General features: G+C 32.3%; 2 protein-coding genes across 2 annotated transcripts; one reads left to right on the top strand and one right to left on the bottom strand.

The window, feature by feature from the left end:
* The first annotated feature begins 1,768 nt into the window (after positions 1-1,768).
* Positions 1,769-3,094, top strand: LOC141670417 (CENP-B homolog protein 2-like). Its single transcript, XM_074476248.1, has one exon. It carries the CDS (start codon positions 1,781-1,783, stop codon positions 3,092-3,094), a length of 1,314 nt encoding a protein of 437 aa, XP_074332349.1. The 5' UTR covers positions 1,769-1,780.
* A 700-nt stretch (positions 3,095-3,794) lies between these two features.
* LOC141672663 (thaumatin-like protein 1) lies at positions 3,795-5,793 on the bottom strand. Its single transcript, XM_074479312.1, has 3 exons — positions 5,500-5,793; positions 4,724-5,393; positions 3,795-4,302 (listed from the first exon to the last, which is right to left on the bottom strand). The coding sequence occupies exons 1-3, from the start codon at positions 5,543-5,545 to the stop codon at positions 3,981-3,983; spliced, it is 1,038 nt and encodes a 345-aa protein (XP_074335413.1). The 5' UTR covers positions 5,546-5,793; the 3' UTR covers positions 3,795-3,980.
* Between the last annotated feature and the right edge of the window lie 10,023 nt (positions 5,794-15,816).

A 15,816-nucleotide genomic window follows, 5' to 3' on the forward strand; every position in this document is an offset into this window, starting at 1 on the left:
CCAATAGGCCACTCTTGAAGATAGCTTCTCACATTCACGCACTTAAAGACCCTTAGTAGATTTACGGAATTGTATTTCGCTGAAATATTTTATAAGAGTTTGTAACAATCGAAAACCGATAATTCTCAATTTTATCTTCAAATTCGAATAGTAGATTGAATATTTAATTACTTGATAAAATATTTAATTGATTTTGGAATACCCGGACTTCCCTAATTTGACCTATTTTTACAATACAGGTTTACCATTGGTAGAGGTGGCCACTTGTGCGGGTTTGAACCGCCCGCTCGGGACCGATTCGCTTGAAAATTCGATTTTATTCGGTCCGGTTCGGGCCGGTTCAAACCCGCACAGCTCGTTAAAATTGATGTGCCGGTTACGAATATAGAAATGGAAATCCGGAACCGGACCGGCCCGCACGAGTCACGAACCGCACGAGCCGGCCCGCACAAGCCCGCACACAAGTTAAAATCAGTGTTCTGAAAAGCGCATTAAGCGGCCGCCTAAGCGGCCGTTTAAGCGGAATCGGACCATTAAGCGCTTCGATTTTATACTAATCGGATAATTAAGCGTTTTTAAAGATTAAGCGGCCTTATAAACGGATTAAGCGCTTATTAAGCGGATTAAACGGTCTTTAAGCGGTCAAACCGATTTTGACTTGTTAAATTTTTAATTTTTAATTTTTAATATTAATATTTATTTTAATAAAACAATGATCTTGATTAAAAAATAAAAATATATAAGTTTTTAAGAAAAAATTATGTTTATATTCTTGATACTTTATTTATTTTCATTATTTTAGTGTTACACATTATTATTATTATATATAAAATTTTAAATAAATATTATTTATCCGCTTATAGACCCGCTTAAAATTCTGCTTAAGCGTCCGCTTAACCGCTTAAGCGCTAGAAGGTCATCCCGCCGCTTAGGACTGATTTGCGCTTTTTAGAACACTGGTTAAAATTAGATTGAGATTATGAATTGCTCTGTCATCTCTTTCTTTCCTTTTTATTAATTTAATATTGTATCTAGGAAGTTTTCCATAGGCATGTGCATGCAAGTTTATACAGTAAAACCTCTATAAATTAATATAGTTGGGACCGGAGAATTCTATTAATTTAGAGAGGTATTAATTAATCGATAAATTAATAATTATTAATTTATGGAGAATTTTCGGTAGCAAACAAAATTAACTTTTGATTAAATTTTTATTCACATAAATTTAAATAAAATGAATTGTACAATTTATATTTTATACTTAATTCAATTAATTCAATGTATATGAATTTAGAAAGTCAATGTAATGTACAATATATTAGATTCAAAGTCCATGTAGTGTATAAGTTAAATTCATTGTATTTTACATAGAAAATATTCAATGTATATTAGGAAAATTCAAAGTACATGAATTAATTTAATTCATTGTATTTTACATAGAAAGTATTCAATGTATGTGTAGTCATAAAATATATTATATATACTGTATATACTAGATTGGGGGAAAAATTATACAAACAAAACAATGGCTTCTCATCTAAAAGGTGTCACAAAATCAACAATGACGGATGAAGCAAGAAAAGCATTATGTGAATATAAAAGAGAAAATTCATCATGCACTCAAAAAGATCTCTAGTTGTGGCTCGAGAATAAGTTTCACCTATAAGTTAGTCAAGGTACAATATCAAATACACTGAAAAGGTCAGCAGACTATCTTGCAACTAATTACTTGGAGAAAAGAAAAGATATTAAGCGACATAAACCAGCAAAATATCCAGATATGGAGAAGGTTCTCTATGAATGGTTTCTCCAGTACCAAGATCGTGTTAATATGACAGGAGAACTAATTTTAGAGAAGGCAAAAGAGACCATGAAAATTTTATACCCTCAACAAGATCAGGAGCACACTTTTTCTCAAGGTTGGCTTGAGAAATTCAAGTTAAGAAATGGTATTAAGTCATTTCGTCGCTTTGGAGAAAGTGGTTCTGTTGATGTACAGGACATGGAGAAGAAACTGGAGTCCATAAGGGAAAAAATAAACCAGTTCCCTATGAAAGATGTTTTTAACATGGACGAAACTGGTTTATTTTACAGGTTACAAGCTGATCACTCTCTTGCTACGAAACAACTTGAAGGAAGAAAACAAGACAAAGAAAGGCTCACGGTTGTTATATGTTGCAATGAAGATGGCTCTGAAAAAATTCCTTTATGGATTATTGGAAAGTATGCAAAGTCACGGTGCTTCAAGAATGTTAACATGGGCAGCTTGAATTGTCATTATCGTGCAAACAAAAGAGCTTGGATGACTAGTGTACTTTTTGATGAATACATTCGTTGGTTTGATAGCCAAATGCAAGGCAGAAGAATTTTGTTTGTGGTAGATAACTGTCCAGCACATCCAAAAAATATTGAAGGACTACAAAATGTTGAGTTGTACTTCTTGCCACCTAACATGACATCAAAAATCCAACCTTGTGATGCAGGAATTATAAGAGCTTTCAAGATGCACTATCGCAGGAGATTTTATCGTGGGTTATTAGAAGGTTATGAGTTGGGACAATCTGATCCAGGAAAGATTAATGTTTTGGATGCTATCAATTATGCAGTCGCGACGTGGACGACAAATGTAAAACAAGAGTCAATAGCAAGGTGCTTTCAACATTGCAAAATTCATTCCATAGATGAAGTTTCGAGCAATTTAAATGAACATACAACTCCGGAAGAATACATTCATGAACTTGAGGTGATGATTAAGGATCTAGGTTATCGTAATAAAATGGATGTTAATAACTTCTTAGATTATCCGGGTGAAAATGAATCATGTTCCGAGGTCCAGAGTATAGAAGAGATTGCAAACACCATCCTTGAAAATAGTGTTGAAGATGATCTTGAAGACGATACAACACCGTTGGAGCCGGTTACACGTAAAGAAGCACTCAAGGCATCAAAAATGCTTAATAACTTTTTGATGCAACATGAAAGCACCACACCCGAGCTTTTTGATGCAATAAGGAAGATTAGGGATGAGCTTCATGTTGATTTAAATTATATGAAAAAACAAACTACAATTGAATCATATTTTACAAAGATGTAATAGCTATATTTTTATGAATATAAGGGAATTATTAATTTATAGTTTTATTGGGACCATATTTTTATACAGGGTTTTCAAAAAAATTATTATCTTATTATCTTATCGAAATTGATCATTTTTTGAACTGACCCAAGTCGGGACCGGACAAAATTATTAATTTAGAGAGATTATTAATTAATCGAGTATTAATTTACAGAGGTTTTACTGTATATACAATATAAAAAGTTGAGTAATTGAGAATAAGATTGATTTATTTGTTTAATAGAAAATTTTTGGAAGGCAAGATCAATTATTTTTGAGTATATATTGACTACATGCATGTTAACGAATTAAACTTATATAAAAAAGAAAGGAAAGCCCGCAAGCCCGCACAAACACAACACAACCCGACACGCACGCACAACCCGAAATGCCGATTACGAATTCAATTTTCACGGTTCAAACCCAGCCCGGCACAGCCCGTCCTATCTCCGAGCCGGTTACGAGTTTGATCTTCCGAGCACTAACCCGACTCAAACCCGGCCCGGACTGCACGACCCGCACAACTGGCCACCTCTAACCATTGGTCTTGTAGATGATGATGACCTCATATTTTCTCCATCTTTACTCCAGGGGTTTGGCTTTATTAGACTTCACGTGAAAGATGTCATTGAACATTTTGACCAAGAATCTGGAATAAATGAATAATTGAGCCCCCATCTTCACATAAACTACTCACCAATATATACATCGGGCAAAAAACCATAATAATCACAAGAGTTCGTTTATGGTTACATACACGACATTAAATAAATAATAATGCAGGCGACAACAGTGATTTGTTTACAATGTTTTAGATGAATCTACTGCTAGAGCTTAATTTTCCTAAACACAAAAGCAAAAGGGACTACAAGAAAAAGCTGAAACACAATGAAATAAAGAGAAAATGTAAAGCAGAATGCAAATGATGTGTTGTTGAGTCTCCCATGGCCAAACCAGCTAGCCATGACCCATCTTCCATCACTGCAGCTTCAGATCCTGACCCTGATTCAGACCCTATTGTACCCCCACTCGAACCACTCATTGTACCTGACTCTGACCCTGCATCACCTCCCGTGACTGATGATGAGCCTTCACCATTTGTTATTGTTGTTGGAGTAGCATCACCTATTGTTGTTGTTGGTGTTGGAACTGTAGTTGTTGGTGCTGATTCTCTTGATGATTTTTGGCTGTACACAACCAATTATGTCAAACACATTACATATCTATACAACTTTATACCTGTTAACTATGAACACTTTAAATATACATTTAGACCATGTTTGAGGAGGAAGGTATCAGCCATATGAGTAGGGATGCCTTCTATCTTATCTAGAGGGTTCGATTCGTGCTCCTCCCAAATTTTGAGTATCACCTCCTATTATTCGTGCTTATTATGTATGGAAAGAATTAAGACTACGCATAATTCTATGTTGAATACAATTTTTAAGCATATTAGGTGCGGAAAATATCAAAGTTTTATGTGCAGATGCCAGATAGACATAAAAACAAGTTTCGATATTTTCGGCAGGACAAAAAATCTAAACATATACTATATAACACAACATAAAACCATAAAAATTTGTCTGAAAAGGTCTAAGGAGATGATACCTAGGCATGGAGGGGCAAAATGTGACAGTATAGTCAGCACCCGTGCAAGTAAACGTACTAGTTGGATCATCATAAGCATAACTGTAAGATCTCGGACAAGCCATCTTAAACATCTCCGCGTAAACCGACGGCTTACAAGTATCCGGTGTATTATACGCGCCACTACAACAATACTCTGGACTCCCAAACGCTTCACACGCACTCTTACACGCGTCCCCTTCACTCACTCTCAACTCAACCGGGCATTGCCGGTTCAGATCCGTTACACACCCGGTCGAAGCACACATACCCGACCCGCCACTCCCTTCAATTATCATTGCTACGTTGTACCCGTCAACCAAGCTGACGTCATAAAAGTCTTGACTTCCGGACCCGAGTGTGAACTCAGCTAGTGTTGCCGGCGGTGAAGCTCCGGCGCCGTTGCATTCTACTTGACCTGAACCACAGTCTCCGGTTGAGCATGTACCTGAACCGGATCCGTCGAATTTGCAGCCGGTTCGACCCCAGAACCGACCGGACCAGCCGGTAGGAGCTTGGAAGGACCGGGAACTATCTTGGGTTAGCTCAAAACCAGTGCTTTCGAGAGGGGGAGTGCCTGCATTTGCAAGAATACCAGGCCATACTGTGTATTCACATTTGTTTACAAATGTAAATGTAGCTCCATTTGTACCTATATACACATTTATCAAAAGTTGTAACAAATTTACTAATATAAATGACAAGGTTCATAAATAAATCTATAAAAATGTGGCGCACAAAATATATAATGATTTTACCTCTAGAGAGCAGAAGAACAGCAAGAAAGAGCTTAAACAGATCCATGAGTTTTTTTTCTCTTTTGTTTTTTTTCTTTTGTAGTTTGACGAGAGAGAGAGAGAGGGGTGTTTAAAGTGTGTTTATAGTGTGAGAAGGGTGTAAGATTTTCTTAAAGATCCAAACAAGAAAGTGATGGAAGTAGTAATATTATTGATAGAGTGGCCGAATAAATGGAAATGATGTAAAGAGGAGGTTCTTAGTTGGGTGCAGCAGTAGAGAGAGTGTGAAAGAGAGGATGCGAAAGAGGTTAAGGACTAGGGTTTAATGAACAAACAGAAGAAAACAAATCAAAAAGTGGATATTTTAATGAAAGGAACATCATGTTTGCGGAAATTTTAAAATAAGTAACTTATAATTTTAAATAAGTTGAAAAATGCTTATAAGTTATACAAGTGTTTGGATAATTTAACTTATAACTCAGAATTGTTTTTATTTAAATGAACTAAAATAAATAATTTTTATATAAAATTATCTTAGTTCTTATATTTTAAGTTAGATTAACATTTAAAAAAATATATTCTAAAATTAAAATTGATAGAAAAACGAAAAATAAAAAATATGTTGAGAAAAAGTACGTCGTTACTAACATTCAACTTATCAGCTTATAAGTTGTAAATTCAACTTATAAATTGGACCAATAAACACTCGTCAATAAGCTGTTACGGGCTTATAAGCCAATAAGCTGGCTTATAAAATTTGTCAAACATGTCCATAGTTTTAAGTGATGTGGTCAAGGCAGAATAGATAGAGTGAAATCTACATAAATTTATTTTGCATGATATAAGCACAGCCCTGGAATAATAATATTAGTATATGATAAATATAGAATCTTTCTTATCTTATACCTAAAGTAGTTCTCCATTCATCACTCTCCTTTAGTAAAATAAAATATTCTAACCTTATTATTCTACAAATTTAGTGGTAATTTAGAATTTGTACAAAAGGAATTTCATATTATTTTATATTTGTATAGTTGTTATATATATAGACTCATTTTAATTGTGAAATATCACGGCAACTCCAAGAGTGGCCATGATTTTTAACCTAAATCTTGGCCTCAATTTGGCCGAGACAACTCACTATTCTAAATTTTGGTCAAAATTCATATATCAATATTTTATTCTTTCAAGTATTGATATATTATTTTTTTAATGTATTGATATTAATTCACATAACTATTAATTCAATTGGAAGCGAAATGAATAAGATCATCTTAATTTTTAAACTTAATAAATTTATTAAATTAGAAAAACATTACACTTAAACAAGAAAAATGAAGAAAAAACAATATTATATTTAATTAACTAAAAAAAATAACAAAAATTAAACTACTCCGAATTAGTATATTATTCACACAAATGCTCGATTAATGTATCTCGAAGAACAATATAAGCTTCTTTGTTTTTTATTTTTCGATATCGTCTAATAAATTGTTGAAATCGAGTATTTTCATCATTTTCAACTGTCTCAACTTCTAGATCTGGAATTTCGACCAGCTCTTAAATTGGAACACTCAAATCACGTTCATCTTCAATTATCATATTATGCAAATACACATCGTCTATATATCTTGTAATACATTTTTATTCCAAAATCGTGTTGGCCTGCTACAATTGCAAAACGTGATTTTAGTACTCCAAATGCACGTTCAACATCTTTACGTGAATTAATTCTTACTGAATAGACCCGAATTATGGAAAAAAGGTTCAACAACAAAGATTAACTTCTCAAGGTCGAGGCTCGGAAGATGAAGGTTAAGGATCACAAAATGATCATAATTATAATCAATATTATGATTATCTTGAAGGATCAAAAAATAATTTATTTGATTAAATCAATGTTTAAGTTCATATTATAATTTTGTATAAGTTGTATTTGTAATTAATTTTTATCAAGTGTAATCTTTATTTTAATTTTAATGTATTATTAACTTGAATTAAAACAATTCATGGTGTTTAATATATTTTTGTTAAATAACTATTGTTTATAAGTGAAAATTAAAAAAAAAATATAATTAAAAACTACTTAATATATATATATATATATATATATATATATATATATATAATAACATTCAATCAACAAATTAATAAATATATAAAAACAAAAATAGATAAAATTTTATTATTAAAAAGATTTAGGCCGGTAAATAGTGTCGGTCTAAATTTAGGCCGGTGAATAATGCCGACCTAAATTTAGGCCGATACCATCGGTCAAAATTTAGGCCAATAGGTCACTTTTGGAGATGTTCTGAGAGCAACTCTAACTCTGGCCTAAAAGTCCAAATTTAAACCGATTTCAATCCAAATTCACCCAACAGTGACCTAAATTTCGGTCCAAATTTGGACCGATGAATAGTATCGGCCTAAATTTGGACTAACACTATTCATCGGTCCAAATTTTAACCAAGATTAAAATATTATTTTTTAACTTTTTTATTTAGTATATTACATATAATTTTGAATTTGGATATTTATAAATATAATTAAGTAATATTTGAATTTTTATTTTTTATTTATAATTTTATATTAATAAAAATACTAAAATATAAATAAATTAAAAATATTTGTATATCTTAAATTAGAAATAAGGAGACTCATAATGCACTTGGAGATGTACTAATTGAGCATTTGTGGGAAAAATATACTAATAATGAGAATTAGTATTAATTAACAATGTTTTAATATTTAATTAATATTTATACATTTCTTATTTGAATGTAATGTTTATTATTGATGTATTTATTATAAAAATAGAAATAAATGTGTTTACTGTTTTTAATATATATTTAAAGTTTAATTAGAATTAAATGTTATTAATTTTATATTTAAACTAATACATTTAATTAATAATAATAATAATAATCAAACATTAAGATAAAATTTAATATCATACAAGAATGAAATATTTTTTATTATAAAAATTTAAAATATTAAACAAAATTATTTTATAATTTGGACAGAAATTTGAACCAAACTGTTGGAGTTGAAGAGAAACTCGATCCAAATTTGAACCGAAGTTCGGATTGTTAGAGTTGCTCTTAAACTAATTAAGAACTATTGAACTAAATTCAAAATGAGTAGTATAGATTTAAAGAAACGAAGAATGGCAATATTCTAATTTGATATATGTCATTATTGTTAATAGATCTTAAAAATGCATAAAAAATTGGGCTCGTCCCGTTAAAAACCAGCATATGATGTTTCTGACAAATGTTTCTGGATTTTTAATTTAATTTAATTTTTATTAATTTTAAAAATAAAAGCCCGACTAATGTCCAATTTTATCTTGATAAAATGCTGTTTTTTATTATATATTTATATATATGTGTATATATTTATATTTAATACATACTTAAAACTCACGTATATATATAAGTTCATCATTTAAAATATAAATTTATTTATTTGAATTTATTGTACATGATAAAATATTTACGAAGTACATGACTAGTCGATTAATTTATTATTGAATCAATAAATCAAGGAACTATTATCAATATTCAAATTGGTGGATCATAAATTTTAATAATAATTTATTTTATTTTTAATTATAATAATGATAATAAATAAAAATTTATTAAATTCCAAATGAGCCGGGTTGCTCCGATTCGCTGATCTGAGGCGAAAAAAGCATGACGCGGTTTCGAATGCCTAAAAATAGGGGTGATCACGATTCGGGTTAAACTGCATAATCCGCATAAACTGATATTAAACTGACCCAAACCGAAACCGAGATATGGTTTGCGGGTACGGTTCAACTATTTTAAAAATCCGCGGGTTATGGGTTGGTTTTGGTTTGACCTTAAACCAACCCGATTCCGATCCGAACCGCATTAATATATATATATAATTTTATATTTGTGATTATATAATATAAAACAATTATATTTTATAATCAGTAACTAAAATTGTGTATTGTGTATTTCTTTCCTTTAAAAATAATGTTGATGAATTTTTTATTACTTTTACATTGAACATTTATTATTACAACTAATTAATCAACATGTTATTAGACGTTAGTCATTTGCAACTAATACGAATGATATAGTTTACTACGATTGAATAAATAAATATATTATTACTTATTTAAATTGTAAGAAAGAAAGTTTAAATATAAGAAATGTTACTTAGAAAAAAAGAAATTAAAAAATGTTACTTTATTTACCGAGTTCACTAATAAGAAATATCTTAAACTGCCAAAATCCGCTAAATCAAACCGAATAAAACCGAACCGAGTGGTTGGGTTTTATTGGGTTATGAGGTGTGATTTGGTTTGAATTTTTTCAAAAGCGTAATTATGCAGTTTGGTTCTAGTTTAACATATAAATCGAATCAAACCGGATCACGATCACCCCTACTTAAAAAGGTCTTGATATTTCTCGGAAGTCTAGCACGATCCGGTACAAGCCTAATCTCACTTGTAACAAAAAAACAGTATTTTTCGGGACCCGTCAAATCCTTGCAAGACGGGTTTGTTATGAATGTCTACCAGGGTTATTAAAATTACGAATCAAGGATCAAATTGGTTATATCCGATCATAGATTGGATCAGATAAAAAAAACTCTCGATTAGACCGGGACGAGACCTGTATCGATCGGTTTAATTATTATTATTTTGGTTATGTAAGTTTCTGATATAATGCGGACCAATGTTTCAATTTAATAAATAAATTTTGTATACATTTAATAGCAATTGAGACTCATATATGTTTACAATTAACAATATTTTTTACAAATAAAATTTATGAGGACTTCTTTTTAAAACTTATATTATATAACGAAGTATTTTTAAAGTTTTTAAAAAAATTAATAAAAGAGAATTTTAATTAAATATAATATTAATTAACCGGATTTTATCCAAATGAAACTTGTCATATAATAATAAGCTATAGAATAATTAATAATAGTTATCTCAATTATTCACATTAATTTCATCAATAATATTATTTTAATTTATTAAAATTATGATATAATTTATGATCAAATTTTAATATCAAATTTAATACCTCTAATATTACTCATTTAAAAATGATGAAAATCCATATTTATCGACCGTATTCTAAAATTTTCACAAGTTTTAGGTTCCTGGTTGCGAGGAGCGGAGATATTTACGGGAACAGCAGCATTAGAGTGTGGACTAGTTTAGTTAAATAAACTCAAATATGAACGTTACATAGCCTAGGATACCTTTCCCATTTTTACGTTTTTCTCGTCTCTTCTTTTGATGCCCATGGCCATGGCCTTGTTGCTCGGGCCCCAACTCGCTGCACAAATTTTGGTTACGAAGGGTTTATTGCAAACCTGTAAAATTTTATCCCCGAGTTTTTAGTAATTTCTTCTCTCCGTAATATAATAAAAACAGCTAAAAAAACTCGTATTTTTTAATATTTAGACTTCAACTTTAATTTTTAGATATTAAACTAAATATTAACAGTTCAATCATTCAGAAGTTCATTGAGGTTTAAATATTAGTTTATGAAATTTATTTATTTGTTCCTCAATTTAGGTTTTTATTCCCTCGATCCCATTTATTTTTATACACTTTACTTTTTGATATGTTTCATTCCATTTTATATATTTCAGAACATATCAAAAATAGTAAAATTTTATAATATTAAAATTAACTACATTCGCTTATATTCACTGATTTCTTCCATTACATTAATATTATATATTAAATATTGATTAACGCCATCATTTTACTCATTTTCCTTACTTTTCCTCTTAACATTTCATTTTTTCTTAAACCTCTTGTTCAAATCAAACATATATACTCAATGGACGGATGAAATATTCTATACATGTCCAAATAGAAACACGTGGTCTTAATTTAGAAGGGCAATTAATGAAGCCGAGCCTAAGAGGCCAAAACCCAGCCTGGTAAGAAAGGAGAATTCCCTAGCCCATCGGCAGCCATGTTACAACTAATTTACAACAACTACAATCCAGTTGGTAGTTGCAAATAGAGGTGACGAAACAAACGGGTCAGGCTGTGACGGCCTCAACCCCGGGGTCAGGAGTTGACGTCACTAAACACAATTTCCAAAAATATAAACAATAGAATTATTATTAGAATATATTAACTTGACCCCAAACCAAGATCCGATCCAGGTTCAAGTATAATTCAGGTTCTCAATAATACAAACTCTTTATTCACTATCTAAGACACACCAACTTTATTCAGCAACTCTTCAGACCTCATGGTCTGATACAAACTATCTCAGAGGAGCCAGGTCCAATAGGGGCGGGAACACGGGTCGGTCTGACTGATCTTCTAGGCATCTGCGAAATATACATAACAGTTTGCAAGAGTGAGCATAATCGCTCAGCAGTACCAAATATGAATAACAGATTAAAACAGTAAAGTAACAATAATGAGAACATAACTGTAATCACGATATCAACATTTCATAATGATAATCAAAGTAACTGAATATCACTAATTAGCATGCTTTGTGAAATCAACATTATAATGTGTTGCGTAATACCAGAGTCCAATTTTAGCATGCTAACCATTTTATAAAACCGCTGTATCAATCAATCATGCTTTCATATAATTCACAAATCCCAATCAGATACATAGCGGATATGTGAAGACAGCTGATCAGGCTATCAACACCAGACGGCTCTAACTGCCATCCCATTTACCTGTTCCGGAACTCAGAGACTAGCTAGGTCTCTGACCTGCTGGACTAATCGGTTTTATATTGCGCGCAACCGAATTAGCCTCTTACGCCACCTCAATAGGCCTACTCTGGCCCCAATGTATCCCATATCTGACCGTTCTATCCAGTTTTCAAAAACACTTGTACCTATCTCATTTTCAAAATCATTTATCTAGCGAGCACACATATAAAATCCGTTTCGCAAATCATTTCATTTGAGACAGGTACCTTTCGAAGTTACTTTTCCCCAAAACAATTCGAAAACAGAAATTTTATAACTACATGGGATCCGTAACTTAAAACATTTCTGTTCCATTACGAGAATAAAACATTTAGCTATCCATATACACTGAACCATAAAAGAATGGTCAGGGGTACTTGCCTTGCAACGCTTTACAAACCCTAATAGCTTTCACGTTGACTTCGATCCTGGAACGACTCGATTGGGATCTACAATTACAGAATACTCTAATTAGTTATGCCGACATGCTTGATATCCTCAAATCCTAATAACCCAAATCCGACAACCCAACTCGTATTATTATTATACACACAAACCCGTAATCACATAGTCACATAGTCGGAAATATTGTTAGGGTGACACATAAATATATGTTTTTGAACATATATTTAGGAAATTTTGGCAGCATCTTCTTTATTTATAAGACTACCCGTCGATTGTAATCGACGTCAACAATTCTCAACCATCCATAATATTATTTTATCCTTTTATACAACTTACACTCCAATACCAATCACAATTAATTATTTAAGTCCGAAAATATTTTACGAAAAATCATTTTATTTATTTATAAAATTTAGGACTCAGAACATCGTCATCACCGTCCACCGTCGACTCACCGAAGTTCATCGTCAACGGCGGCACAATTTATTGGCGCCCGATATGATACGGGTTCCCAAATAAATTATACCGATTAATATTATTTCCCGCAACGAAAGTTTTAATTTCACGAATACTAATCATTTATTTTCCTGCAGAAAAGAAAATAGTAATTAAAATTATAACAGTTAGCCCACTGCTTTCAAAGCCCAGCCCAACAGTCAACCCAACTGCAAGGCCCAACAAAGAAACCAAGCAACAGAGAACAAAACGGAGCGCCACACCCGCGGCCGGAACACGGCAACACACGGCCGCCCACACACACCAACACACCAACACACACACACATTCACACACACACACACACACACACACACATATTCACAAATACATACACAATCACGCACACATAAATATATATATATAAAGGAATGAATCGACTGGAAATCGAACAGAAGAACCAGAAGTAATTACCGGAACTGGAGGCCGGAGAATCACCGGGAAAAAGGAAGAAGAAAAACGGAAAGGAAACGAAGTGAATCGGAGAAGAAGAAGCCGAGAGCACAGGGCAAAGAAAAAAAACAACCCAGATAAAAGAATAAGGTTGAGCGAGTGTAAGATGCTGTGAACACGTGTCCTGCAAAATTGGATACATGTTAACTTCTTAATATAAGTTGTTAACACGTATCCCTGAATACTCAGGGACTCGATTTTTAACCCGAATTCTTATTTTTTACGAAGCAGAATACGATTTAAATATATCAGAAAAATCTCGAAATACTCTTAAAATTTCAGAAATTTTCCGAAGTTTACAAAAACATAATTTCAAATTTTTTTAAAACAATTCTTAAGGTACTCTTGGTACCCAGTTTTTAACAAATAATGAAATGACACGCGATGAAACAAATCCCAAAAATTTTCAAAATAATTTTAAAATTCTTCGTATAATACGAATTTAATAAAATATAAATTTCATAATTTTTAAAGATTCCCATAATTAAATATGGATTTTAGCATTTAACACACTCAGAAAATCATTTAAAAATGAATAATTAATGAGATATTGCTTTCTCAATTTTATAAAATCCTAAAAATAATTATTGAAATTATAAAATTAGAAAACCAATTTTAAAGACAACCCAAATATTTATGGAATTAAAATTACCATAAAATCACTTTTACAAGCAAAATAAATCATGTAACTCACTAATAAATCTCACAATTCAATCCCACTTATCAACAAATCATAATTAATTAAATAATAATCAATAACCGCTGCCAAAAACCATTATACACATTTTATTTATTTACTTAAACCTTTATTAAACTTCCAAATAAAATAGAATTAAAATAAAAATACACGAGTCGTTATATTCCTTCCCCCTTAAAAAGATTCTGTCCCCAGAATCTAATTTAACTAAACAAATGAGGATATTTATCAAGTATGTCTGACTCCAATTCCCAAGTAGACTCTTCTACTCGAGGATTTTTCCACAAAACTTTTACTATAGGAATTGATTTATTCCTAAGGACTCGTTCCTTACGGTCTAGGATTTGAACTGGTTGTTCTACATAGGATAAATCTGATTGAAGTTCAATCGGTTCATATTCTATGACTTGATTCGAATTAGGGACATAGGGCTTCAACATAGACACGTGGAACACATTATGAATGTGCTGCCACTGCGGTGGTAACGCTACCTCATAAGCGACCTTTCCTACTTTCTTCAAAACCTCAAAGGGTCCTATGAATGTAGGGCTAAGTTTACCCTTCTGACCAAATCATACTAACCCTTTCCAAGGCGATACTTTTAGTAACACCAAAGCTCCTATCTCAAAGTCCATGTCTTTCCTATGCAAATCTGCGTATTTTCTTTATCTATCTTGAGCTACTTCCAATCTTTTCCGAATCAACACTATAACATCTCTAGTCTGCTGAACCAACTCAGGGCCTAACACTTTCTTTTCTCCTACCTCATCCCAGTACAATGGTGACCTACACTTTCGTCCATACAAAGCTTCATAAGGTGGCATCCCTATACTGGCATGGTAGCTGTTATTATATGAGAACTCAATCAAAGGTAGGTGCTCATCCCAATTACCCTTAAAATCTAGAACACAGACTCTCAACATATCCTCTATAGTCTGAATTGTCCTCTCACTTTGGCCATCCATCTGAGGATGATAAGCAGTGCTCATATTCAATTTCGTTCCTAGGCACTCTTGGAATTTAGTCCAGAACCTGGAATTAAATCTCGGGTCTCGATCCGACACTATAGAAACAGGAACTCCATGTTTGGTAACTATCTCATCCAAGTATAACTTAACTAACTTTTCCAATGAATACCTTTCATTAATCGGAAGAAAATGCGCCGACTTAGTCAATCTATCAATGATTACCCAAATAGCATCATGATTCGCTTTCGTCTTTGGAAATCCTACTACAAAATCCATAGCAATGTCTTCCCATTTCCATTGGGGAATCTCCAAAGGTTGTAACAATCCACTCGGTCGTTGATGCTCTGCTTTCACCGTCTGACACACGTGACATTTACTTACCCAATTGGCAATATCTTTCTTCATTCCTGGCCACCAAAAATTTCTCTTCAAATCCTGGTACATCTTGGTACTACCAAGGTGGATAGAAAACCTAGAGTTGTGTGCTTCCTGCAATACCTCGTTCTTCAACTCTGTTATATTAGGAATCCAAACTCTGGACGAAAATCTATACAAACCTTGACTATCTTTTTGAGTACACAGCTCTTCTCC

The sequence above is a fragment of the Apium graveolens genome, chromosome 7, assembly GCF_009905375.1.
Source record: "Apium graveolens cultivar Ventura chromosome 7, ASM990537v1, whole genome shotgun sequence".
NCBI classification, from domain to species: Eukaryota; Viridiplantae; Streptophyta; class Magnoliopsida; order Apiales; family Apiaceae; genus Apium; species Apium graveolens.